Source organism: Mya arenaria, chromosome 3 (genome assembly GCF_026914265.1).
Source record: "Mya arenaria isolate MELC-2E11 chromosome 3, ASM2691426v1".
In the NCBI taxonomy this organism is placed as follows: Eukaryota; Metazoa; Mollusca; class Bivalvia; order Myida; family Myidae; genus Mya; species Mya arenaria.
Genome location: NC_069124.1, coordinates 6193183 through 6220737, shown reverse-complemented (window position 1 = coordinate 6220737; position 27555 = coordinate 6193183). Strand labels below are relative to the sequence as shown.

At 39.8% G+C, this 27555-nt stretch overlaps 2 protein-coding genes across 4 annotated transcripts; one reads left to right on the top strand and one right to left on the bottom strand.

Annotated features, from left to right (window-relative positions):
* Window positions 1–18497, bottom strand: LOC128228053 (heat shock 70 kDa protein 12A-like). Of its 3 annotated transcripts, none has more exons than XM_052939096.1 (10): window positions 18373–18497; window positions 17533–17567; window positions 16956–17270; window positions 15500–15589; window positions 14128–14262; window positions 13644–13800; window positions 13044–13178; window positions 12450–12671; window positions 6558–6784; window positions 1–896 (listed from the first exon to the last, which is right to left on the bottom strand). In XM_052939096.1, the coding sequence occupies exons 1-10, from the start codon at window positions 18374–18376 to the stop codon at window positions 423–425; spliced, it is 1794 nt and encodes a 597-aa protein (XP_052795056.1). In that variant the 5' UTR covers window positions 18377–18497; the 3' UTR covers window positions 1–422. The 3 variants fall into 3 exon arrangements, with proteins under 3 accessions (XP_052795056.1, XP_052795058.1, XP_052795057.1); XM_052939098.1 differs by having other exon boundaries at window positions 2–896; window positions 18323–18428; XM_052939097.1 differs by lacking the exon at window positions 18373–18497 and adding an exon at window positions 17895–18012 and having other exon boundaries at window positions 2–896.
* LOC128228054 (heat shock 70 kDa protein 12A-like) lies at window positions 17987–27012 on the top strand. The gene is made up of 9 exons (XM_052939099.1): window positions 17987–18060; window positions 18410–18564; window positions 20401–20552; window positions 20741–20827; window positions 21212–21349; window positions 22112–22268; window positions 24406–24540; window positions 24720–24941; window positions 25242–27012. Exons 2-9 carry the CDS (start codon window positions 18417–18419, stop codon window positions 25940–25942), a joined length of 1740 nt encoding a protein of 579 aa, XP_052795059.1. The 5' UTR covers window positions 17987–18060; window positions 18410–18416; the 3' UTR covers window positions 25943–27012.
* Window positions 27013–27555: the final 543 nt, after the last annotated feature.

The following is a 27555-nucleotide window of genomic DNA, read 5'->3' as shown; positions in this document are numbered from 1 at the left end:
TTGCTTATTTGAATAGGAAAACAAAACCTGGACGCTGCAGTGGTTGTTCAGGAAGCTATAGCTGAATGGTGACAGACTTCTGAATCATAATGATCAAACCACAATTCTAGTTTTTTTTTTAAAAACTTAGTCTAAAAATGCTTTGAATAAATATGTGTTCCCCTACTGACTTGACATCAATATGATGGTTCAGTATGTGTTAATCATAAACAATAATATATGTTTGCAAAAAACAATTTTCATGTGAATGTATATTGTTTATAAAAAATGACGATATTAACATAATTTTATTAAGAAATTCCAACATAGGGTAAACTGGCACATGTATGTACGAAAAGGTTATTTATACATTTTTTGTATGTTTTTGTCTAATGACCTCAGTTGTATATATGCCCTTAATAAAATCCCTGCCTAGGCATAATTTAGTCAATGTCCAAGAAGTCAAGCTTGGTTTTTACAACTTCTCCTGTTGCCGCCACCATAGCGGACCCTTCCGTTTCCGTTTTACCGAACGCCATACTGACCGTCACCTGCCGCTCTGCTCCGTAGCCGGGAACTTTAACATCCAGCCTCCCAACCTTGTGACATCCTGGATCGTCAACAAACTTGGGGTCACAGTCCTTTGTGATGTAGAAAAACACCGTGACGCTATCTAGGTCCGCAGACGCCATTTGATACGTTTTACATGACTGTTGCTCTTCGAGTTTAAGATGTTGACCAACCTTAACGTGGACGCTAAATATGTCATCCACTTTCTCAACTCCGTCGACGTTAACGTATTTTCGGCTGGCCGGATGGTTGCCCACAGTATACGTTTGTGTGCACGCGATTCCGTACGTCCACTTGCTGACACGTTCTGTTATGACCTTTGGACGGTGACCGAATATGACCGCACCCTTCAAATACAAAAGGCATACTGCTCATGTTTGTAATAGCAATGGTCAAAATCAAAGTTTTGTCGGTGGACCTATATGCAATGTCGAGCCCACCATCAATAACAATGCCTGGTGCAGTTATGACGTGAGTCACTAACGAGCAAGACAACAAAGTCGCGGCTGAATAAGTTTAAGTGTGTTTGTATTTACTTATATATACATATTTATCTACTATGTTATCGTATTCAAGCAAAGCCCTAAATGAGTAACAGTCTGCATAGAGAGAAAAGCAGCTTCACGTATTAATCATATAATTTGTTAACCAATTAAATGGGTTAACACGTCTATTGAGATAACAATTTTATTTGACAGCAGTTGAAGGTATTAAAAAGGAAATACTTAAAACAGTAGAAATATAATATTGAAAGCTGTTAATTATGAATACAATTTTACCGAAATTTAAAGCTTAAAAATACATTAATTATTAACGTAAATACAAGGATTTCTCAGGACAAGAGAAAAAGTGCCACTCTTTCAAGTATTTGTAAAAGTGGTATCACCACATAAATTATGGAAAGGCAAATGGTAGCTTCATTCTATAGTAAAAGGCCCCATGTAATTCAATGGCAGTTAGAGTCTGATCACACGGGTGCACACACTAACATACACCTAATTCCCATTTTGTCACCTATGTCCAGCTTATCGTGCCGACTATGTCCAGCTTATCCTGACATTCATGTGCAGATGATCGTGTCAACTGTTTCCAGCTCATCGTGTCAACTATGTTCGGCTCATCGTGCCATCTTTTCCAGCTCATCGTATCAACAATGTCCAGCTCATCGTGTCAAGTATGTCCAGCTCATCGTGCCAACTATGTCAAGCTCATCGTGCCAATTATGTCCAGCTCATCGTGTCACCTATGTCCTGCTCATCGTGTCTACTATGGCCGCTCATCGTGCCAATTATGTCCAGCTCATCGTGCCAACTATGTCCAGCTCATCGTGCCAATTATGTCCAGCTCATCGCTTCAACTATGTCCAGCTCATCGTGTCAACTATGTCCAGCTCATCGTGCCGACTATGTCCAGCTCATCGTATTAAATATGTCCAGCTCATCGTGTCAATTATGTCCAGCTCATCGTGCCAACTATGTCCAGCTCATCGTATCAACTATGTCCAGCTCATCGTGCCAACTATGTCCAGCTCATCGTTCAACTATGTCCAGCTCATCGTATCAACTATGTCCAGCTCATCGTGCCAATTATGTCCAGCTCATCGTGTCCCCTATGTCCAGCTCATCGTGTCAATTATATCCAGCTCATCGTCTCAACTATGGCCGGCTCATCGTGTCAACTATGGCCGGCTCATCCTGCCAACTATGTTCAGCTCATCGTATCAACTATGTCCAGCTCATCGTGTCATCTCTGGCCGGCTCATCTTGTCAATTAAGTCCAGCTCCTCGTGTCAACTATGGCCGGCTCATCGTGCCAATTATGTCCAGCCCATCGTGTCAACTATGTCCAGCTCATAATGCCAACTATGTCCAGCTCATCGTGTCAACTATGTCCAGCTCATCGTGTCAACTATGTCCAGCTCATCGTATCAACTATGTCCAGCTCATCGTGTCAACTATGTCCAGCTCATCGTGTCAAATATGTCCAGCTCATCGTGTCAACTATGTCCAGCTCATCGGGTCAACTATATCCAGCTCATCGGGTCAATTATGTCCAGCTTATCGTGACATTTATGTCCCGATGATCGTGCCGACTATGTCCAGCTAATCGTGTCAATTATGGCCGGCTCATCGTGTCAGTTATGTCCATCTCATTGTGCCAACTTTGTCCAGCTCATCGTGTCAACTATGTCCAGCTCATCGTGTCAATTATATCCAGCTCATCGTGCCGACTATGTCCAGCTCATCGTGTGAACTATGTCCAGCTCATTGGGTCAACTATGTCCACCTCATCGTGTCAATTATATCCAGCTCATCGTGCCAACTATGTCCAGCTCATCGTGTCAACTATGTCCAGTTCATTGGGTCCACAATGTCCAGCTCATCGTGTCATCTATGTCCAGCTCATCGTGTCAACTATGTCCAGCTCATCGGGTCAACTATATCCAGCTCATCGGGTCAATTATGTCCAGCTTATCGTGACATTTATGTCCCGATGATCGTGCCGACTATGTCCAGCTAATCGTGTCAATTATGGCCGGCTCATCGTGTCAGTTATGTCCATCTCATTGTGCCAACTTTGTCCAGCTCATCGTGTCAACTATGTCCAGCTCATCGTGTCAATTATATCCAGCTCATCGTGCCGACTATGTCCAGCTCATCGTGTGAACTATGTCCAGCTCATTGGGTCAACTATGTCCAGCTCATCGTGTCAATTATATCCAGCTCATCGTGCCAACTATGTCCAGCTCATCGTGTCAACTATGTCCAGTTCATTGGGTCCACAATGTCCAGCTCATCGTGTCATCTATGTCCAGCTCATCGTGTCCCCGATATCAAGCTTATCGTATCAACTATGTCAAGCTCATTGTGTCAACTATGGCCGGCTCATCGTGTCAACTATGGCCGGCTCATCGTGTCAACTATGGCCGGCTCATCCTGCCAACTTTGGCCGGCTCATCCTGCCAACTATGTCCAGCTCATCGTATCAACTATGTCCAGCTCATCGTGTCAACAATGTCCAGCTCATCGTATCAACTGTCAAGCTCATCGTGTCAACTATGGCCGGCTCATCTTGTCAACTTAGTCCAGCTCTTCGTGTCAACTATGGCCGGCTCATCGTGCCAATTATGTCCAGCTCATCGTGTCAACTATGGCCGGCTCATCGTGCCAATTATGTCCAGCTCATCGTGTCTACTATGTCCAGCTCATCGTGTAAACTATGGCCGGCTCATCGTGTCAACTATGTCCAGCTCATCGGGTCAAATTTGTCCAGCTTATCGTGACATTTATGTCCAGATGATCGTGTCAACTGTGTCCAGCTCATCGCGTCAACTATGTCCGACTCATCGTGCCAACTATGCCAGCTCATCGTATCAACTATGTCCAGCTCATCGTGTCAACTATGTCCGGCTCTTAGTTTCATATATGCTAACTATGTCAAGCTCATCGTGTCAACTATGTCCAGCTTTTAATGTCATATATGTCCAGCTCCTTTCATCATCTATGTCCGGCTCATCGTGTCAACTATGTCCAGCTCTTAGTTTCATCTATGTCCAGCTCCTTTCATTAACTATGTCCAGCTCATCGTGTCAACTATGTCCAGCTCTTAGTGACATCTATGTCCAGCTCCTTTCATCATCTATGTCCGGCTCATCGTGTCAACTATGTCCAGCTCTTAGTTTCATCTATGTCCAGCTCCTTTCATTAACTATGTCCAGCTCATCGTGTCAACTATGTCCAGCTCTTAGTTTCATCTATGTCCAGCTCCTTTCATCAACTATGTCCAGCTCATCGTGTCAACTATGTCCAGCTCTAAGTGACATCTATGTCCAGCTCCTTTCATCATCTATGTCCGGCTCATCGTGTCAACTATGTCCAGCTCTTAGTGACATCTATGTCCAGCTCCTTTCATCATCTATGTCCAGCTCATCGTGTCAACTATGTCCAGCTCATCGTGTCAACTATGTCCAGCTCTTAGTGACATCTATGTCCAGCTCCTTTCATCATCTATGTCCGGCTCATCGTGTCAACTATGTCCAGCTCTTAGTGACATCTATGTCCAGCTCTTTTCATCATCTATGTCCAGCTCATCGTGTCAACTATGTCCAGCTCTTAGTGACATCTATGTCCAGCTCCTTTCATCAACTATGACGGCTCAATGTGTCAACTATGTCCAGCTCTTAGTTTCATCTATGTCCAGCTCCTTTCATCATCTATGTCCAGCTCATCGTGTCAACTATGTCCAGCTCTTAGTTTCATCTATGTCCAGCTCCTTTCATCATCTATGTCCGGCTCATCGTGTCATATATGTCCAGCTCTTAGTTTCATCTATGTCCAGCTCCTTTCATTAACTATGTCCAGCTCATCGTGTCAACTATGTCCAACTCTTAGTTTCATCTATGTCCAGCTCCTTTCATCATATATGTCCAGCTCATCGTGTCATCTATGTCCAGCTCTTAGTGACATCTATGTCCAGCTCCTTTCATTAACTATGTCCGGCTCATCGTGTCATATATGTCCAGCTCCTTTCATTAACTATGTCCGGCTCATCGTGTCAACTATGTCCAGCTCTTAGTTTCATATATGTCCAGCTCCTTTCATTAACTATGTCCGGCTCATCGTGTCAACTATGTCCAGCTCTTAGTTTCATCTATGTCCAGCTCCTTTCATCAACTATGTCCAGCTCATCGTGTCAACTATGTCCAGCTCTTAGTTTCATCTATGTCCAGCTCCTTTCATCATCTATGTCCGGCTCATCGTGTCATATATGTCCAGCTCCTTTCATTAACTATGTCCGGCTCATCGTGTCATATATGTCCAGCTCTTAGTTTCATCTATGTCCAGCTCCTTTCATTAACTATGTCCAGCTCATCGTGTCAACTATGTCCAGCTCTTAGTTTCATCTATGTCCAGCTCCTTTCATTAACTATGTCCGGCTCATCGTGTCAACTATGTCCAGCTCTTAGTTTCATCTATGTCGAGCTCCTTTCATTAACTATGTCCAGCTCATCGTGTCAACTATGTCCAGCTCTTAGTTTCATCTATGTCCAGCTCCTTTCATTAACTATGTCCGGCTCATCGTGTCAACTATGTCCAGCTCTTAGTGACATCTATGTCCAGCTCCTTTCATTAACTATGTCCAGCTCATCGTGTCAACTATGTCCAGCTCTTAGTGACATCTATGTCCAGCTCCTTTCATCATATATGTCCGGCTCATCGTGTCAACTATGTCCAGCTCTTAGTGACATCTATGTCCAGCTCCTTTCATTAACTATGTCCGGCTCATCGTGTCAACTATGTCCAGCTCTTAGTGACATCTATGTCCAGCTCCTTTCATCATCTATGTCCAGCTCATCGTGTCAACTATGTCCAGCTCTTAGTTTCATCTATGTCCAGCTCCTTTCATTAACTATGTCCGGCTCATCGTGTCAACTATGTCCAGCTCTTAGTGACATCTATGTCCAGCTCCTTTCATTAACTATGTCCAGCTCATCGTGTCAACTATGTCCAGCTCTTAGTTTCATCTATGTCCAGCTCCTTTCATTAACTATGTCCGGCTCATCGTGTCATATATGTCCAGCTCTTAGTTTCATCTATGTCCAGCTCCTTTCATCAACTATGTCCGGCTCATCGTGTCATATATGGCCAGCGTAACTTTAGAACTTCAAATATTGACGACAAAAGTTTGATACTATAGGACCGATCATTCAGAATAGTGTTTAAGCTAAATACGTTTATAATATCATCGGCTTTTACAAAGATTGTGAAGAAAGTTTTCTTTTATATACTTACACAATGTCACTTTCGCTGACACACAGTTGCGCGAAAGTGTGGTCTTGTGTTGTGGGGAACCCGGAAAACCCGGAGAAAACGTATTTGTCCGGTTTGGTGATCACCAACCAAACTCACATGTGCCCTGGCCGGAAAACGAACCTGGGTCGCATTGTTGAGATGCGATTGCGCTTACTACTGCGCTAACTGGACAACAATTATGTTTTACCAACATACCTTCAGAACCGCCAGGCCCGCCTCCTGGGGCACAATAATCTTCATCCCGGGGAACTTCCGACGCACGGTGTCTTGAAGGAGAGGCGACTCCGAAAACCCGCCGACCATCACAATTGCGGCACATCCGGTGACGTCACGCAGCAAACCAGCCACGTGGTCTGTTAGACTGTCCACGGGGCCGCGGAACATTCCCTTCACTACGGCAGCGTCAATACGGATCTTGTCTCCTGTATACGTGAAGTGTCGTTTTATATTGACCTCGTATATATGTATGTATACTAAATGATAACGTTAAAAAATAGAGGCGCTAATAGAGCCTTGCATCGGTCAGCTGATATACTGTATGGAACTCTCAATGGCACTTATATTGTGTTCATTAGAAAGTTCTATGTTTTTAGCCAGTGTCCTTTTATTTTTATCAGACATAACCAATTTCAATAGTGACCTTATTCTGATAAAGAAAATCATCATTGACGCTTTTTGAAAAAAAAAACCTACTAGTGGTTTCACAAGATTTTTCTACGTTGAGCTACAATTATTGTTGTAGAAAGTCCACTAAGATTGAATGATAAAAGCAGCCTCTACGTAAACAAGTGTGTTTTTTTCAAGATTTGACCTAGTGACCTAGGTTATTTTTACCAATTTTCAATGTTAACTTTTTACGACAGATGACCAATATTCAAAATTGATTTTATCAAGACAATCACTTTGAACAATTGTTAAAGGCATTGGTCGAAACTTGTGGCTTTTTCTAGATTTGTTTTAGTGACCTGGTTTTAGACCCGACCGTCAATATAGCCTTGTAGAACCTTATTTTTCCCAGATCATTTTCTTCCTACCTGGGAAAAATAGGATCCTATCATTCACAGCTGGGAAAAATAAGATCTCATTTGTCACACATTTCGAACATATATGTCACAGCTCTAGCGGCCTAGCGGCGTGAAGTTAGCGGCCTAGCGGCCTAGCGGCGTGAAGTTAGCGGCCTAGCGGCGTGAAGTTGGCGGCCTAGCGGCCTAGCGGCCTGGCGGCCTAATTTTTTTCTCTATTTCCAAGCAATTAATGATGCGTTTTTTTTTAAACAATTATAAATCAAAGTTTTTTATTCATACAGTTACAAAGCAACCTTAAATTGTTTTCTATTCAGAACATTTTTCTATACGTTTTAATTTAAAACAATTATAATTAACTGTTTTATGCACATGTTATCACTCTGAAGCGTTTTTAACTTTTTTTCAAAAAAGTCGATCGAGCACTTCAGCGGCCTAGCGGCCTAGCGGACTAGCGGCCTAGCGGCCTAGCGGCGTGAAGTTAGCGGCGTGGCGGCCTAGCGGCCTAGCGGCCTAAAATGGTTTCCTATTTCAAAGCATGTATACATGCATTTTCTTCTAAAACAATGACATATTATCTGTTTGAATGCAGAAATTAACACTTTGAAGCTATTAGCGATTTTCAACAGTTTTTTTCAAAAGCGTCGATAAAGCATTTAGCTATTTTAAAGCATTAAACATGTCCAATGTCGTGCTAGCACAACATTCGATTTTGAATGTCCAATGTCCAATGTCGTGCTAGCACGACATTCACTTTTGAATGTCCAATGTCCAATGTCGTGCCAGCACAACATTCGATTTTGAATGTCCAATGTCCAATGTCGTGCTAGCACGACTTTACTTTTGAATGTCCAATGTCCAATGTCGTGCCAGCACAACATTCGATTTTGAATGTCCAATGTCCAATGTCGTGCTAGCACGACTTTCACTTTTGAATGTCCAATGTCGTGCCAGCACAACATTCGATTTTGAATGTCCAATGTCCAATGTCGTGCCAGCACAACATTCGATTTTGAATGTCCAATGTCCAATGTCGTGCTAGCACGACATTCGATTTTGAATGTCCAATGTCCAATGTCGTGCCAGCACAACATTCGATTTTGAATGTCCAATGTCCAATGTCGTGCCAGCACGACTTTCACTTTTGAATGTCCAATGTCCAATGTCGTGCTAGCACGACATTCGAATTTGAATGTCCAATGTCCAATGTCGTGCCAGCACAACATTCGATTTTGAATGTCCAATGTCGTGCTAGCACGACTTTCACTTTTGAATGTCCAATGTCCAATGTCGTGCCAGCACAACATTCGATTTTGAATGTCCAATGTCCAATGTCGTGCTAGCACGACTTTCACTTTTGAATGTCCAATGTCCAATGTCGTATGTTTAGCTAACTTCACACAGCTGTTAATATGTCATTGTTTTAGAAGAAAATGCATGTATACATGCTTTGAAATAGGAAACCATTTTAGGCCGCTAGGCCGCTAGGCCGCCAGGCCGCTAACTTCACGCCGCTAGGCCGCTGAAGTGCTCGATCGACTTTTTTGAATAAAAACAAGAGCTGTCACAGTATGTGACGAATACCCCCGAATGTGACATTGACCTACGAACAAGGTCAGTACATGAAAAGTTGATCTTGCCTTTACGTGTCAAATACATATGGCAAGTTATTTTAAATTGCCACTGAACATAAAAAATACTACCCATACTTGACAACCTACACTGTTATGTCCTTATATTCAGAATTCACTTGTGAATAAACACTTAGTGTATCTTTCACCTTAGAGGTAGGGACATGGGTCTTGCACACGACACGTCGTCTTCGTATGTGGAACACATGTAGCAAGTGATTTTAAAATCTGTCCATACAAGGAGAAGTTACAGCCCGGACACTACAACCTATACTCTATGTCCTTATATGCAGCACTCCATTGTGAATAAACACTAAGTGTGACCTTGACCTTTGAGGTAGGGACACGGGTCTTGCACGCGACACGTCGTCTTGGTATGTGGAACACATGTGGCAAGTTATTTTAAAATATGTCCAAACAAGTGAAAGTTACCGCCCGGACACGACAACCTATACTCTATGTCCTTATATGCAGCATTCCATTGTGAATAAACACTAAGTGTGACCTTGACCTTTGAGGTACGGACACGAGTCTTTCACGCCACACGTCGTCTTGGTATGTGGAACACATGTGGCAAGTTATTTTAAAATCTGTCCATACAAGGGAAAGTTACAGAGCCGGACGGACGGACGGACGGACGGACGGTGCGATTTTAATATGCCCACCTTCGGGGGCATAATAAAAAACGCTTTAGAGTGATAATTTGTGAATAAAACAGTAAATATATCATTGTTTTTGAAGATCAGGCATGTTTAATGCTTTGAAATAGCTGACTGCTTAATCGACGCTTTTAAAAAAAAACTGTTGATAATCGCTAATAGCTTCAAAGTGTTAATTTGTTCATTCAAACAGTTAATATGTCATTGCTTTAGAAGAAAATGCATGTATACATGCTTTGAAATAGGATACCATTTTAGGCCGCTAGGCCGCTAGGCCGCCAAGCCGCTAACTTCACGCCGCTAGGCCGCTGAAGTGCTCGATCGACTTTTTTGAAAAAAGTTGAAAAACGCTTCAGAGCGATAATTTGTGCATATAAACAGTAAATATATCATTGTTTTAGAAGATCGGGCATGTTTAATGCTTTGAAATAGCTGACTGCTTAATCGACTTTTTTGGAAAAAAATATGTTGATTATCGCTTATAGCTTCAAAGTGTTAATTTGTGCATTCAAACAGTTAATATGTCATTGTTTTAGAAGAATATGCATGTATACATGGTTTGAAATAGGAAACCATTTTAGGCCGCTAGGCCGCTAGGCCGCCAGGCCGCTAACTTCACGCCGCTAGGCCGCTAGGCCGCTGAAGTGCTTGATCGACTTTTTTGGGAAAAAAAGAAGAAAAACGCTTCAGAGTGATAATTTGTGCATAAAAACAGTAAATACATCATTGTTTTAGAAGAACGGGCATGTTTAATGCTTTGAATTAGCTGACTGCTTTATCGACGTTTTTGGAAAAAAACTGTTGATAATCGCTTCAATGTGTTAATTTGTGCATAAAAACAGTTAATATGTCATTGTTTTAGAAGAAAATGCATGTATACATGCTTTGAAATAGGAAACCATTTTAGGCTGCTAGGCCGCTAGGCCGCTTATTTCACGCCGCTATGCCGCTAGGTCGCTGAAGTGCTTGATCGACTTTTTTAAAAAAAAAAGGTGAAAAACGCTTCAGAGTGATAATTTGTGCATAAAACAGTTAATTTAAAATTGTTTTAGAATAAAAGGTAAAGAAAAATATTCTGAATAGATAACAATTTAAGGCCGCTATGTAACTATATGAATAAAAAACCTTTATTAACATTGTTTTAAAAAAAAACGCATTAACAATTGCTTGGAAATAGAAAAAAATAATTAGGCCGCTAGGCCGCCAGGCCGCTAGGCCACTAGGCCGCCAACTTCACGCCGCTAGGCCGCTAGGCCGCCAGGCCGCTAACTTCACGCCGCTAGGCCGCTAGGCCGCTAGGCCGCTAACTTCACGCCGCTAGGCCGCTAGTCCGCTAACTTCACGCCGCTAGGCCGCTAGGCCGCTAACTTCACGTACATGGTGGTGTTGTTGTTATTGTTCTTGTAAGAATATGTTTTATTGTTTTTGTATAAGGCGTATTTTTAAGTAAATGTGTTGTTGTTGTTGTTGTTGTTGTTGTTGTTTGTTTCAATAGCGTGGAAGTGGTTATTGTAGGTGTTCGGCTACTTTTACGACTGCAAATTTTGCAGCTGCTGCTGCTACCATAACCGACTCTGCCGCCGCCACCAGAACCACCACCATCTACTGCTGAACCTCCTCATACTACAACCACCATCACTACTTATTATCATTGTTGTTGTTGTTGATGATGCTGTTGTTGCTCTTCTTCTTCTTCTTCTTCTTCTTCTTCTTCTTCTTCTCATTATTATTACATATTTAATATCAAATTTATCAAACAGCAATGTCATCGACAAAATCTGTGAAGAATATGAATCTCTTGCTTACCACCATTTTGGTCAATCATATATTTCACAGTTTGAAACTTTGAAGAATAGGATCCTATTTTACCCAGACCTGTGAATAATATGATCTGGAAATAATAAGGTCCTACATAGCCTCGTTTTAATATGTTGGCCTCTAGAGTGTAAATAAACCAATTGTTGACGGACAACAGTTGAACGGACGACGTACAACAGACGATCACAATAGCTTGGACCAATTCGTGTACAAAAGCCTTAAAATTGGGTCCGGTCTTATATTTTCCAAATGACAATAACTAAATAAAAAACATCCCCAAAACATTTACATTTTAGATACAAATAAAGGACATGCAGATTAGCCTTTCTACTATGAATATTGGCAGAGTTCTGGGATGCTAGTTATTGTTTTCTCCATCGATCAGGTGACATAATCGAAGATATATATCAGAGTTATGGGATTTGCAACAGATGCACCAATTGTCATATGACAATTACGTGTAAATGAAATGTTATGCAATTGAAATATATTGGGCTATTTTTAGTCATGACAAAAAATGGTTTTTTCTTTGAAAAGCAGAAGAACTAACAATATTCTTTCGTTGGTCAACGTTTGAACGTTTAGACGTTCTAAGGCAGAAGTCCCATATCACCTCAGATCGGGAGAACCGAAAAGCGGCCGCTGATAATGAATATGGCAATGCCATTTCCTTTAACCAGGGTTGGGGCCAATTGCCTCCATTTACACGACTTGATTCGACACGACACCAGCCTATGAAAAAGCGCCCAATGCAAGACATCTGTTGATCAAAGGCAACAAACCAACAAACCGCTGAAGTTTCTTGGTCCTATGTCAAACTATTCTCGAGTTATTTTTGCGAGACAACCAACCATCGACCATTCAATCGACCTTACGACATTTACAAGCCTGCATGCCACTTTATTTCAAAAAGAGACGTACAAATAGACAATATGATATATAAATATATAAGTGTACCTTTATGCAAAACCTTATTCGCATATGGAGATTTCTTCAGATGGGCCCCGAATGACAGCCCCGTTTCCTCCAAAACCATTTCCGTAAAGGCAACCGGAAGTTTAAAGGTGACTTTGCCCTCCTTTGCCGGACCAATGTCTCTCTTCTTGATTTCAAAGTCTCGAAACATCTCGATGAAGTCTTCCATGTTCTCTCGTGGGAATTGTTCCATCACACGAGCTCCTGGTCATAAGCAGAATAAATTAGTTCGTGTTATTAATTATGCAACTTTTGTCAACTTGTCAGCCCCAAAAAATAATAAGATCAGGTGTGTTAGCTGTGGAGCTTAATAATAAGTCATTGATTGTCATATTACGTGCACCAGGGTCTTACAACCCATATACATGCAGAGACGAGTGTACACCTCTTCAAGAAAATGGATTAACTAGTTCTGTTTACTAGTTCTGATGTTGCGGAAATCAAATGTACACTGCTAGCGCTGATGTTTAACTTCTGAATCAACCTGAACGACGCGCTGAATGTCAAATACAACTTGGCTGTGCAATTGTTGATCAACGGCAACTCGAATGACCAATATAGCCTTGGCTTTCTTACCAACAATATTAACTAGGAACTGCTTGAAGTTGTCATCGACCTTGGTGCCTCCCCATGCGCCACCGCTGGCCTTGTGCAGCTCTTTCAGATAGCCGCCCTCCGTCACCTCGTGTACTGTGATATCCACCGTACCGCCTGATCAAATATAAATAGGAACGTTAAGGACACTCCGTCGACCTTGGTGCCACCCAAGGGCTCATCCGGTTTCACTAAGCATCTCCCATAGACAGCCTCTCCACGTCACGTCGTGTACACCGTACCTCTTAATTAAATGATTTCAGGGCAGTAACTGAAAAAACATGCCGTCGACCCTGGTGCAGCTCGGGCCTTTCACGGCTAAAAGGTATTCAAGTCTCGCTCCTAAACAGTACTCGGGGGTCAAACGGGGGATGTTTCACATAAGCTCCTTAACATTGTGCGCTCACCTCGTGTACTTTGATTGACCTTTTGAAACTCATTGAGATGACTGCTTGTTGCTTGTGCCCCCCTCAGCTGGCATTGTGTAGCTCCTACAGATGGCCGACCTACGTCACGAAATACATTTCAAATTTAAAATAAGCATGTTATTATTTTTATAATACATTATAGAAAACTATGTACCTCCCGCGTCCAACACGAGGTATCTGGCTCCCGGTTTAAACTTTGACATAACACATGCCTGGTCCCCGACATGTTTTTCAACCGGAAGATGACGACAGTAGAGCGAAGCTGCTTCCGGTTCTAGTGCGATGGATAATCGGTTCCCAGGTATGCCAGCCTGTAAGGCACATACACGTGATTTCAGACATATGTTGAAGGGAGATAAACTGTAAAAGCAATAGCAATACATATTCAACTATAAATTATAACCGCGATGGCTCATATTTCTTCTTCATTATTTTCTTTTTAGAAAGCGCTAAGGTTTAAACACGAATTCGTGTTTCGAGTATGAAGGAAATTCTATTTAAATATTGCGGTAACAAAGAAGGTTTAAATAGTCTCCGATCTGACGTTTTTTTAAGAAAGCAAAACTTAATATTGAATGTACATATGATTTAAACAATCAAATCGGCCCATGAACAGGAACCAAACAATCTCCTAGTACCTCTTCCGCGGCCTCTCTCATGAACTGCTTTGCGGCGTCGTTCCAGATGGCGGGCACTGTGAGCACCCAGTGGATCTCTTCAGGACGCAAGGAGCCGCCCGCTATCTGCTGGTCTGACATCCGCAACAGGTCGTCCTATGAAGAAATGGGTCGTGCATTTAGAAAGATATATCAAATGTGGTAAATTATATATCGACTTGAATGATGCTCTGCCGGCGCACGATATCTGTTTGCCAGAATAATTCAAACAAATAGTCGCCATGTGTGTATTCATTTGTTTCCATTTTTGTTCGTTCATAACAATGTGTGTACTTATAGATGAAATATGTATACACCTCCATTATGATCCTCTTCCGAGGCTGTAAATATTAATTTATTTTTCAACATAAACTTTTGGCATTTTATTTCAAATATGCATGTTTCTAAATAATAATAATAATATTAATAATAATAATAATAATAATAATAATAATAATAATAATAATAATAACAACTTTATTTAACGAAGGTAACATACTAAGTGTACAATCATTACAGACATACTACTTATTTCCAGCATGGCCTTCACACAAAAAGTATTACAAAAACACATGTACTATACATATTAAGCAACATACAAAACATACAATCACACTATCACTATCATACATTTCTTCGACAAACACAACTCAGTTTAATATGATGATTATAAATTACAATAATTTCATACTGTAAATAATGTAGATATATTCAGTAAAACCACATTCAATCAATATATTTACATATTTGGTAGTATCCATTACAAGTTGTTGCAAGAATGTCATATACGTACATTAACACAATTCATGTAAACAATGAACTATTTATTATAATGTGATTTAAATAAAGTGTCAAGATTTTTTGTTCATGTGATAAAATTATTTTGCCAATAAGTAGCCTTTTAATGCATGTTTAAAGGCTGGTAGCTTATCTTGACATTTTATGTATGTAGGAAGATTATTCCAAATTTTCATTGCTTTATAGGCATATGTATTTTTGATATAGTTTGTTCTAGGTTTTACAACAAAAAGATCCTTGTTTTCTGAAGAACGCAAGTTATAGTGCTCATTTTTGGCAAATGTTAACAATTCTGTGAAGTACGAAGGAGTCAAACAATTCATGCTTTTGAAAACAAGTAATGAGAGATGATAATAGCACCTGTCTTCAAAAGATAGCAACCCAGACTGTTTGAACATGTTTCCACAGTGGCTAGTTCCCGACTTCATTATTAGCTTAATCGCTCTTTTCTGAATGTTAGTGATTTTAATTAACAAACGCATCCAAAACAATATCCCCGGGGTATATTTCACATGCTGGGCAAATTGAAACGTTGCGACTGTTTGTTGTTCCATACCTTGAGGTATTTTATGCTGAGGCTGAAGACGGTTTTCGCTGGCAGTTTTTTGTCTGTGGCATCCGATATTTTTATGTCCCTATGCATGCCCTGAAAATAGCATTTAACATTGGTATATGTTAATCTGCATGTATTACAAATTAAACATTCATTTTCAAAGGGAGCAACGGCGACCGCATGTATATTTTTTGTGGATTGTATAACATGTAAAATATCCGATTTATATTTAAACATGGAAGCGTATATCGCATTAGCTGATGATGCGACCATGCGGTGTTTATATTAGTTAAAGTAGCACTCTAACTCCCAAATAAGATGTACCACAATTATAACAATTTTATTAATTTAACGAAAAGGGTAAATAATTATCGAAAACAATGGTTCTTATGTAGGATACCGTGTTTAATTTGAAAGGAGGGTGCAGAAGACACGGTATTTCTACCTTATGAGACGATAGTTGATCACTGTAAATCTTTAAGGACCCACCAGTCTTTTAATATGCGTTTTCAGCTATTAACACGGTTACAATATTATCAGTAAATAACATGCTCATAAATGCATTATTTAGTAAGTAGTTAAAGATTTATCTCTCAAATGTATGTTTGCTATACAGGTGTATGTATTGCTTTTAAATTCGACTGTCACTTTAACAATAAAATATTAAGTCACGGCCCAGTACATGTGCCAGTGACTTTTCGATTCACCTTGGACTATAAATCGAACCAGTCAAGTAGGCTATACGTCAAGCAAAATAAACGAAAGACTTGGCTATGATTGCCTTGTTTTAGGCGATGAAACACATATATAATGCACCAGTCAATTGTAACCACGCCCCCCCCCCAGGTCCGAGGAATAGCGGGGACTTTGACTTTCGGTCCAGCCAACCCCGGGTAAAATCCCCGCCCTGCGGAGACGAACTGATGGTAAAACCCCCGCCAAATGCCCCCATACCCCAGAGACTCTATATAAGGCCCAATCTCCGCTAAATTTGGCGCGAAGACAAAACCACCGCGGTCACCCGGCACTGCGGGGCCACCTGGAAAGTAAAAACACGGCCCATTTCCCCGGCTATCCCCGGTATACCCCCGGACCTGGGGGGCCTTGGTTACAATTGACTGGTGCATAACCAGTATATAAAGCGTAGTTGATTTTTGAAAGATGTGGCTTTCATGTAAAACATAATCCACCAGCAACTTACTATGTCAAATGTTGGTATTTAAATATAACGTTTACAAAGAGAAACAAGTACGAAAGTCACCAAAGTCCAACAGTTCCTGAATAAGATTAGTCGAACCATTTCTGAGTACACACCTTACATGACATGTAACCAAATACATCGGGAATGTTGCTTTCTACGTTTCAAATGCACTATGAAGAGATGTCAAGTATCTCCTTTTATCGATATCAATTTGATAAACTAAGTTTAAATATGCTATTATAAACTTAACAAACGTACTATTTTATCAAACAGCATCATCTTGAAGCGCCGGAAGTAGTACCAATCCGTGTGTTTTTCCTCGCCCGAAAGCTCAGCATACTTGCTCTCGGCGTCGTAAGCGAATGAGTGGAGTGTCCGCCCGTCCGGTTTGATGAGCACGCATGTCGGCCCCTTTTGTGAGACTAGCTGACTTCCGGCCCAGTTTTTGGAGGATACTTTCGTGGGATCTTGTTCAAACTCGTGCTTGAATGAGAACGCCCATCCCGAATAGGTTGTACCAAAATCAATGGCCGCTACCACGATAGCATCCGAGCCCTTAGCGCCGCCGACTTCCTGTTTGTGCAGTGTGTATTTTTTTATGTTGGTATGTCTTTCTAGCACTAATAGTATTCATATGTAAAACTTTATCATGTTTATTGCACGTCCTGTCGATCATGATATGTAATACCACGGTAACATAATTAAAATATTTGTTTAAAGATTATACATCATAAGGTACGATGGCATTATATGAGTTTTTATTACAAATATTTAAAATCTTGTACATGTTTACGGTACATAATTTTACAATTTTCTTAAATTTCAAATATCCTACCATAACATTTGTGACTATGTGAGACTGGGTGTATTCTGTAATGGAAAAGATGTAGTCTAAAAAATAATAATACTTCATATAGCGGACACAGAGGTTATATAATAATACATGAATCCCCTAAAAAATACATGTATACACCATAAAAATGTTTTACGTGAGATTTAGCAGTTTTTATGTTTACATAATATATTAATTTCTTATAGATTACAGTCAGCGCTAATATTGATGGGATATGATCGATTATAAACATAAAGTAAGATGTATATCAAATTGCTAAATTACGGTATTTCTAATTTTATGCTTTAAACTTTAATTTAAAAATGTTAATAGCAGTTCAAGAAATAACATAATGTAAATATTACCTTTTGATTCGATAAGTCACATGCACAACAAGAATACAAAACAAAACAAGGTTGTCACCTTGTGTGTAATATTACTGAATATAGATCACTTCCAAACAAGGAAGTTTATCACACCATACGGGTTACCGTTCCTGCTTCTATCATCGCTACTTTTGGTTTTATTCAGGTACGTTCTAGTCGTTTTCATCATTAAATATGTCATTTTGTTCATCAAAATTACAGAAAAAGTTATATTAAGTTAAATAAATTTATTTAAACTATCACAGAAATCAAGACAAGAAGTGACATGGAACATTATCTATAATAAAGATAATCTAGGCTGTGGCAGTTAAATTTTACAATGCAAAACATGTAATTTAAGTAAGTTAGTTTGCTAAGATTTTAGCATACGCGTATATATGTATAAATGCTATCCAATCTAGCCTCACCGCAACACTAATAACCACCAGACATCATTTTGCACACAGCAACAACGTACCCATCCATTTGTATTGTAACCACGACCAATATTTCAGTGTTATAATGTCTCGTGACGCGGTGGTCGTTGCGGCAATTGATTTTGGTACGACATATTCTGGCTGGGCTTTCTCCTTCAAGCACGAGTTTAAGAGCGATCCCATCAAAGTGTCCGCCAAGACATGGACGGGTGGTCAGCTGGTGTCCTCGAAAGGTAGGTATATTCAGGTTAAACTCAGCAAGGGGCATGTCCTGCTGACAGAATAATTACTATTGTGTCGATATACTTATTCTGATAACAAGTATACATTGCTTTATAAATATATTTTATTATTGAAAAAATACAAAGTATGCATGAAGACAATATATACTGTATCAAAATATAGGATTAGACTGGAAGATGGTAAACAACTAATGAACAACCTTTTCCAGTATAATTATATTAATGATGTAAACTGGGGTAATAAATATTACATCTTGTATTATTAAATTCTTAATTGTGTTTAGACTCGAGTTCGATTTCGAGTTGAGGCACATTGGTTCGCTCGATATAACCTACAACCTTTGTCTCGATATCGATTTCGAGGTGGAGGTAATCGATTCGCTCGATATAACCTACGACTTTGACAAGTGGATTGATTTCGAGCTGAGACACCTTGGTCCGATCGATATAACCTGTTTCCTTGGTTATTAGTTTCGGGGTCGATTTTGAGCTGGGGCACATTGGTCCGATCGATATTACCTGTGACCTTGGTGATTAGCTTCGGGATCGATTTCCAGCTGGGGCACATTGGTCCGATCGATATAACCTGTGACCTTGGTTATTAGTTTCGGGGTCGATTATGAGCTGAGGCACATTGGTTCGATCGATATAACCTGTGACCCTGGTTATAAGTTTCGGGGTCGATTATGAGCTGAGGCACATTGGTCCGATCGATATAACCTGTGACCTTGTTGATTAGTTTCGGGATCGATTATGAGCTGAGGCACATTGGTCCGATCGATATAACCTGTGACCTTGGTGATTAGTTTCGGGATCGATTATGAGCTGAGGCACATTGGTCCGATCGATATAACCTGTGACCTTGTTGATTAGTTTCGGGGTCGATTATGAGCTGAGGCACATTGGTCCGATCGATATAACCTGTGACCCTGGTTATTAGTTTCGGGGTCGATTATGAGCTGAGGCACATTGGTCCGATCGATATAACCTGTGACCTTGGTGATTAGTTTCGGGATCGATTATGAGCTGAGGCACATTGGTCCGATCGATATAACCTGTGACCCTGGTTATTAGTTTCGGGGTCGATTATGAGCTGAGGCACATTGGTCCGATCGATATAACCTGTGACCTTGTTGATTAGTTTCGGGGTCGATTATGAGCTGAGGCACATTGGTCCGATCGATATAACCTGTGACCTTGTTGATTAGTTTCGGGATCGATTATGAGCTGAGGCACATTGGTCCGATCGATATAACCTGTGACCTTGGTGATTAGTTTCGGGATCGTATATGAGCTGAGGCACATTGGTTCGATCGATATAACCTGTGACCTTGGTGATTAGCTCTAGATCGATTATCCAGCTGGTCTGATCGATATAACCTGTGACCTTGGTGATTAGTTTTGGGATCGATTTCCAGCTGGGGCACATTGGTCCGATCGATATAACCTGCGATCGTCGAAATAAGACAATATCTTAAAATGTGACAGCAAATCGTGAAAAAAAGTTTCATTTTTAGCCCGCCTACATCATGTCATATGATCACTTCTGTCGTTGTACACCCCATTGTATGAAGGACCCCGCGCTGAATAAGTCTCAAATAACACGCATTTGCCCACCCGAACTGAGTTTTTTATTAAGCCGGCCGGACGGATGTTTGCGTGCGGGTGAGATTATCTGCTTAACAAGCTCCCACATGAAATAATGGCATAAAACAGGTCCTAGGCTACGAGCGTACTGAACCAGCTAGACAGACGGGCTGACGCTTGAGTTCGAGGTTGAGTTTCATCAATTGCTAAACTGACAATATACACATTGAATGTTTACAGGTCCTACTTGCGTGTTAATCAAGCCGGACGGACGAACACTGGCGGCGTTCGGGTACGAGGCGGAATCCCGGTACGCGGACCTGGCGGAGGAGGAGAAGCACGTGAACTGGTTCTTCTTTCGTAGGTTCAAAATGATGCTCTATGGCAAAATTGTGAGTATGACCTGATTCATGTAGGAACAAAAATGTGGCTTTTTTTCTCTTATTGAATTTATCATGTACAATATTTCCCGACCACTGCCCTCTGAAAATAATCGCTTAGGAGAAAATTAATGTTTGAATACTTGAAAGGAAGCTATTGTAAAAAAAAATTATGAATGCATGTACTTGTTATATTTCAGGGAATGCAACGCGACATCTTGCTGAAAGATGCGACTGGCAAAGAGCTCCCTGCAAAAACAGTGTTTAGTCTCAGTATTAAGTTCTTGGTATGTATAAGAGATTTGTATACATGTAATATGTAAAGGATTTGGGTATGTCACATGATAGAAAGCGGAAGAAACAAAATATGGCTTCCACAAACATCATAAGACAAACGTATGTGCATAACGTCCGATAGCTTTATGATCGTTTTGAAGACTATTTAAAACCATTAATCAACATTTGTACTCCTGCTATTTCCCTTTCGGTCATATTTCCGTAATTCAGGCTTAATTTGCAAAGCGAGAAATTACGCAACATTGCAGACCAATTAATTTCCTTTTATAAGGGGACGATTTGGATAACACCATCAATCATCGATATTTAGATCACTTAAATCTTCACAGATAACCTATTTATGTCCCTCATTATCGTATTCCTGCTGCCTACAGCGGGACGACATGTTAGCGATGTCCCAACAGCGGCTGGCGGGTGACGGGCTTGCCGACAACGAGGTCCACTGGGTTCTCACCGTCCCCGCCATCTGGAACGACGCCGCTAAACAATTCATGAGGGAGGCCGCGGAGGAGGTACGCCGCCCGAAACTTAATTTTTGAATATTCCAATGAATGCAATGTTTTACAATGTACATGGGTTTTTTGCCAAGTAAGTAATATTCATAACATGTACTTTCATGGCCTTCAACAGTTCAAAAGTCGTTTGATGGATAAAAAAAAACCATGTTTTATTTAGTTTAGTTAGTTCGTCTTTTAAGGCCATAATTAACTTAGTTGTCGCTTTGTTGTTGCGTGAATGGTTGTTTGACATCAATGTATTGTTAAGAGGTAAACATATCCATGACTTTAGTTAAGGTCCTGTATTTTTTTCTGCAATTTCGATAACATAGAATTAAATAATAATAAAATAAGAGTTTTCAGGTGCATTAGCGTGAAAACTTTTGATACAAAAACATGACCGAGTTTCTTTATGGCTTTGTAAGACCACAAAATACAAATTACATATTCACAAGGGTGAACTATTACCTCACACGCATTGAGGCACACTTTTCACGTACGTGAACATTATTACCAAATTTGATAAAGTTATTCAAAACGTAATTTATGAAATAAGTGGTCAGAAGTTTCTGTTTCAGTTGATATTTGTGCACAGCAATAATACATCTCCACCATATATATCTTGGTACTGAAACTACACAATTTTGAACAATACATTAACTTTATACAAAACAAATTTCACTAATATTTGCCTGTTTAAAATGTGGAAATGATGTCAATCATCTGTTTAAGCGATCTTGTGCTGTTAATTCTTTTAACAAAAATGTGATGTTTCAGGCCGGTATACCAAGTGACCAATTAACAATCGCCCTGGAACCGGAAGCAGCCTCTCTGTACTGTCGTCATCTTCCGGTAGAGAAAAACAAAGGCTCGAAAGCTGCCTCACTCGCACAGTTTAAAACGGGAACCAAATATATGGTACTCGACTGCGGAGGCAAGTAGAAACGAAATCATATCATGCACCAGTCAATTGTAACCACGCCCCACAAGGCCGGGGGAATACCTGGGATAGCGGGGGAAAATTGGCCGTGTTTTTACCCTTTAGGTGGCCCCGCAGTGCCGAGTGAATGCGGTGGTTTTGTTTTCGAAAAATAGCGGGGAATGGGCCTTACCTAGGTATCCCGGGGTGCGGGGGGAATTAGGCGGGGATTATACCAGCAGTTTGTCTCCGCAGGGCTGGGATTTTAACCGCAATTGGCTGGACCGAAAATCAAAGTCCTCGCTATTCTCCGGACGTAAGGGCCGTAGTTACAATTGACTTGTGCATTATGTAAAAGCTTCAGGGACAAGTCAACTTGAAACATCCTGTGCTATTTATGCCCTATCCACTGACTAATTGAGCTGTAATGTTTTCATCACTTGCAAGATGAAAACATGAACTTAAGGGCTGTGTTTTGGGTTTAACCGTTAACGTCACACGTACAATACAAATCAGTAAAATAAAGGTATTTATTTTCTTCAGGCAAATCGTTACATATAGCAATAATATAAGTAGTGAGATGAAGGCAAATTTAATGATTAAAAATGAGAGGAGTAATGGTAGTGCAATTTCATTCCCTATGATCACCTTTAATGTCAATTGTGCTTGTTAGAACAGTTTTGCATTTCATTTAATATGGGTATTCATTCATAAAGAGACATATTAAGGTAATTAAATAAATAATAATAATAATTCACCAAGCTTGTATTAAACAGGTGGTCCTTAATGAAGAAAGGAAGGAAATCAGCAGACTCCATTAAGTTTTGACATTTGGTCCAAACAAACGTCGCTTTTTGTTGACTTTCGTAATGGGAATTAATGCATGTTTTGTTTCCCTAAATGTGTGTTTGAATTTCTACTGTAACAAAATTCCGATGCAATTAAGAAATAAATCATTTCAAAGTTTAGAAATTAAATTATTTCTACCTCAACCGTACATTGTATTTAATTAATCATAATGCGCTAATTTAATGTAATACTTGTTTTTTATTGCTACTTTTTACCAAGTTCCATGCATTTTTGTATCTGATTGTCAACTATAACTTTTGTATTATTATCTTCTGCTTCTGCGTACTTGTCGGATGGCCCGAACTAAGGGGTCGGATGACACTGTAGCCGTAGCCTTATCACTATCGGCGTGGTGTCATTTGGTTATTATAAGTAAAGTAGATCTGGAAAAATGGTTTCAATAATCATGTGACATTTGTCATCTAAGTATGATATATGATATTTTTCATTTATCACGTTAATAAAATATGGATGGAAGTCATTAAACATATACAGCAAAAATGCCAGTATTGAATTATTCATCATTGTGGTGCACCACTGAGCAAGAAATATCTTTATAAAAAGTTACTCGGCCGTGGTTAATCAGTGGGTGACCAGTGTTCGAATGTGGTTTGTATATTTGACCCCACTAGGGATTGTTCATGGATAAATTGTTGGCCGGTAATGGATATCCAGGCGTTGATTAATGAGGGAATAGAAGAGCAATGCAATACTTGACAATAAAATACGAAATAAATTTAATAACCTTCAATGATCCCCTCACGTGGAGGCGCTATGACTAAATTGTTTCCAATACGGCGTAGGTTGACCTTGACCTATGATTATCGGTCAGCCAGATCAATTCCGAAATTGTACCATATTTTAAGCATTCTTCTCGTTGTGTTAAGCCATAAAATATCATATGTCTTATTTTTCTGGGAAAATCGTGTGAAAAATAAATATCTTCAACTTTTAAACAACCACAGAGATCAAACGATCGTATTCGAAACTTATTTGATACTCCTTTACTTTTTTCGACTTTCTTTACAATGGCCAAAAAGACTTCTTGGTTCAAAAACTTTAAAATTAGTCAAACAAATATATAACGTGTGGGAATTGTGACATATTCGCACGAATTCTTCACACACATGTGACTGTGTGAAAAATACCCAGCATAGCGTATTTGAGTGTAAAACATTGCCGTTTCTATCTCACTTAGGACTTGATATAAGCGGATGTCGCAAAGTTTAAAGTTAAGGTAAGATCGCCACCGAGGTAGGCATCAAAATTGACGGCGCATGCTTTACATTTCTTCTTTTATCAGGCGGGACGGTGGACATCACAGTACACGAGGTGGCAAATGGCGGCCATCTGAAGGAGCTGCACAAGGCCAGCGGGGGTGCCTGGGGAGGCACCAAAGTCGATGACGCATTCTTTACGTTCCTTCAAAAACTCGTGGGTATGATAATATTATTTGTTTATAACCACTGCCACCAAACAGCCATTAAAATGAACAAAATAGTAACCGAAATGGGAAAATGAAAATCTAGTTATGGTTTTAGTCCAATCTCACTAGCCTGTCGTATTTAAAGAAATTAAAACCAGTCAATATAATGTCAAACTTTGTTTCGGATTCAGGTGCACCAGTTTTGAAGACATTTATGACCCAGCACATGGATGACTATATAGACATATTTCGCGACTTTGAGATCAAGAAACGTGATGTCGCGCCGTCACGTGACAACAAAGTGACGTTCCGGATACCCATAGCGCTACTTGATGTCTTCTATGATATGACTGACGAAACGCTCAAACAAGTTATACCACAAACGCGTTATGCGGGAATGATAACACTCACTGGTATGGTACTTGCCCACTTGGTGTCATGTTTATCATTTATTTACTTGTTGTTGTTTCATTTATAAACGAAACAAAGTTTATGTTTCAATACAACACATTATTCGTTTTCAATTCAAAGACCGACGCCAGCCTGATTTATCGTCGCTAGAATCAACGTCATATCAATATCAAATATATCAATACAATGTTGTACACAACAATAACAAATGAATTCGATAATTATTTTTTTCAAACTGCAATCACATGTACGTGTCGTACAATATTATTCACACTTAAAAACTTCTTTTACCTCACCTTCAGGAGATAAAATGCGTATCGACGCTTCCGTCGTGAAGTCGTTCTTCAAAGAGTCGGTAGACAGTATAGTAGAACATCTTGGGAATCTCTTTCGGGAGCCGTCTGTCGCCGGTTGTGCCGCCATCGTCATGGTTGGCGGCTTCTCGGAATCGCCCATGCTGCAGGAAACTATCAAGATACAATTTCCGGATGTCCGAGTGATTATTCCCGACGAAGCTGGACTCGCCATATTAAAGGGGGCCGTTATTTTTGGGCACTGTCCAAATATTATATCTGAGAGGATTAGTAAATACACGTACGGCGTAGCGTGTTCACAGACGTATATGCAGGGAATACATCCTCCAGACCGGAAGACTCTTAACGAAGACGGCGAAGAGGAAGTTGATGATATTTTTAGTGTGCATGTGAGAGCCGGACAAAAACTGGACATAGATGAGGTTCAAACGGCGCGCACATACAGCGTTGGTCAAGCCGACCAACAAGCCATGACCATACAATTTTTCGCCACTGATAAAACTGATCCCATGTTTGTTGACGATCCGGGGTGTAACCGGATAGGGATTATGCAAGTGCCTGTTCCTGGGTTCGGATGTGACCGTCAGGCTAAAATAAGCCTCAAATTCGGCAAAACTGAAATCGAGGCTAGCGTAAAGATTGTACATACTAGTGATGTCAGTAAAGCGAATATAAATTTTCTTGGTTAAAATCATGACACGGCTATTGGCGTATTGCGTGAGAACACGCATGTGTTTCCCATCAAATATGCTATTCTAAGAAACGCGTGACATTTTAAAACGTAGATTCTCCTGAGTCTGGTCCACTGCCTCGTTTCCGCAAAACACCCTACGCTCCAGATGGGATGAAAACTCTTACAGATTTGGCTATGGAAGATATTTATAATCTTTCATTCTTAACATTTGGAATGAACATTGTACTTTGTATTTTATTTTATTAACTTCTTTGTATTATATTTTATAAACTTAGTCTATATTTTGAGTTAGTATTTTTGCAGTCTATGACAGTATATACTCATAATTCTTTGGTATTACCTCCTATTTTAATTATTGACTTATGGAAAAAATATTTTGATGATACTTAATTTCATTTTCATCACAATTAAAAAATGTCGTGAATTTCAAATAAATTCCGCAAAACAACTTACGCTCGAGTCGGGATGAACCTATCTTACACTCTCGGTCATGGAAGATACTTATAATCTTACTCGGACAGGGAAGATACTTAAATTCTTACAATAATCAGCTATAACATATGCACAAATGTGTAGGCCCATTATGGTATCAGCCCTTGAAACTTTTGTTTTAAAAATATATGATAGAAGCGTTACCTTTAATAATGAAGAAAATAGTAACAAACTATAATCAAGTGTAAGCAAGAATGATAAGCCTCTACATAAAACAGTTATACATTTAACATGCAATTATGAGTTCTATGTGTTTTAATATGTTCACGCCTAAATACGTTGTTGAAAATTCATTTTTATTTTGAGTTATATTCGCTATTCCAATAACAACACGTCATATTTGACCTTAATATTTAACAAGCAAGTATGTTGAATTGATATCTCCCGCATGATAAAGACAAAGTAGATGGAATCAAAATTTTGGTGAATAATTCCAACAGAAACATGCAAAGTGATTGAGTTTTATAAAGGTGTGATTTGAGATATGAGTGTGTTGCAATTGTTTGAAATAAAAGAATGTATATTGTAGCATTTACATTTTCCCCCAGTAACCTAGTCCCCCCTTTACCCAATTAAACAATCACCACGCGAAGATTCGGATTAAGTTTCATAAAGATTGAGTTACAATAAAACAATCTTTATTTTCAAAATAATACAATATTTCATCGGGGCAAATATTCTGCCTAAGTTTCATGAAGATTTGGGCGGATATACGTATTGCCTCTGTTTTTCTCCAATGAAGGGGAACATTGAGACCACAGTTTGAAAAAAAAGACCAAAAGTACCAATATTTATTCCAGACATGTTTTTGTCAAAGATTTGAACTAGTGACCACCTTACTGATCTCATGTGACCCAGTTTCAAAAACTAGTCAATGATTTCATCAAGGTAAACACTCTGATTAAGTTTCATAGATAATTGACCAGATATATTGTCTCTAGTCTTTTACTAATGTTTGTATCCATAATCCGCCCTAGTGACATAATTTTTGACCCAATGAGATCCACTTCAAAATGTTGTGTGTTTTATTAAGGGTCACCTTCTGTCCAAGTTGGAACATAATCTGACCAATCATTACCAAGATATGGCTCCAGTCAAAAACAACATTATTGGACC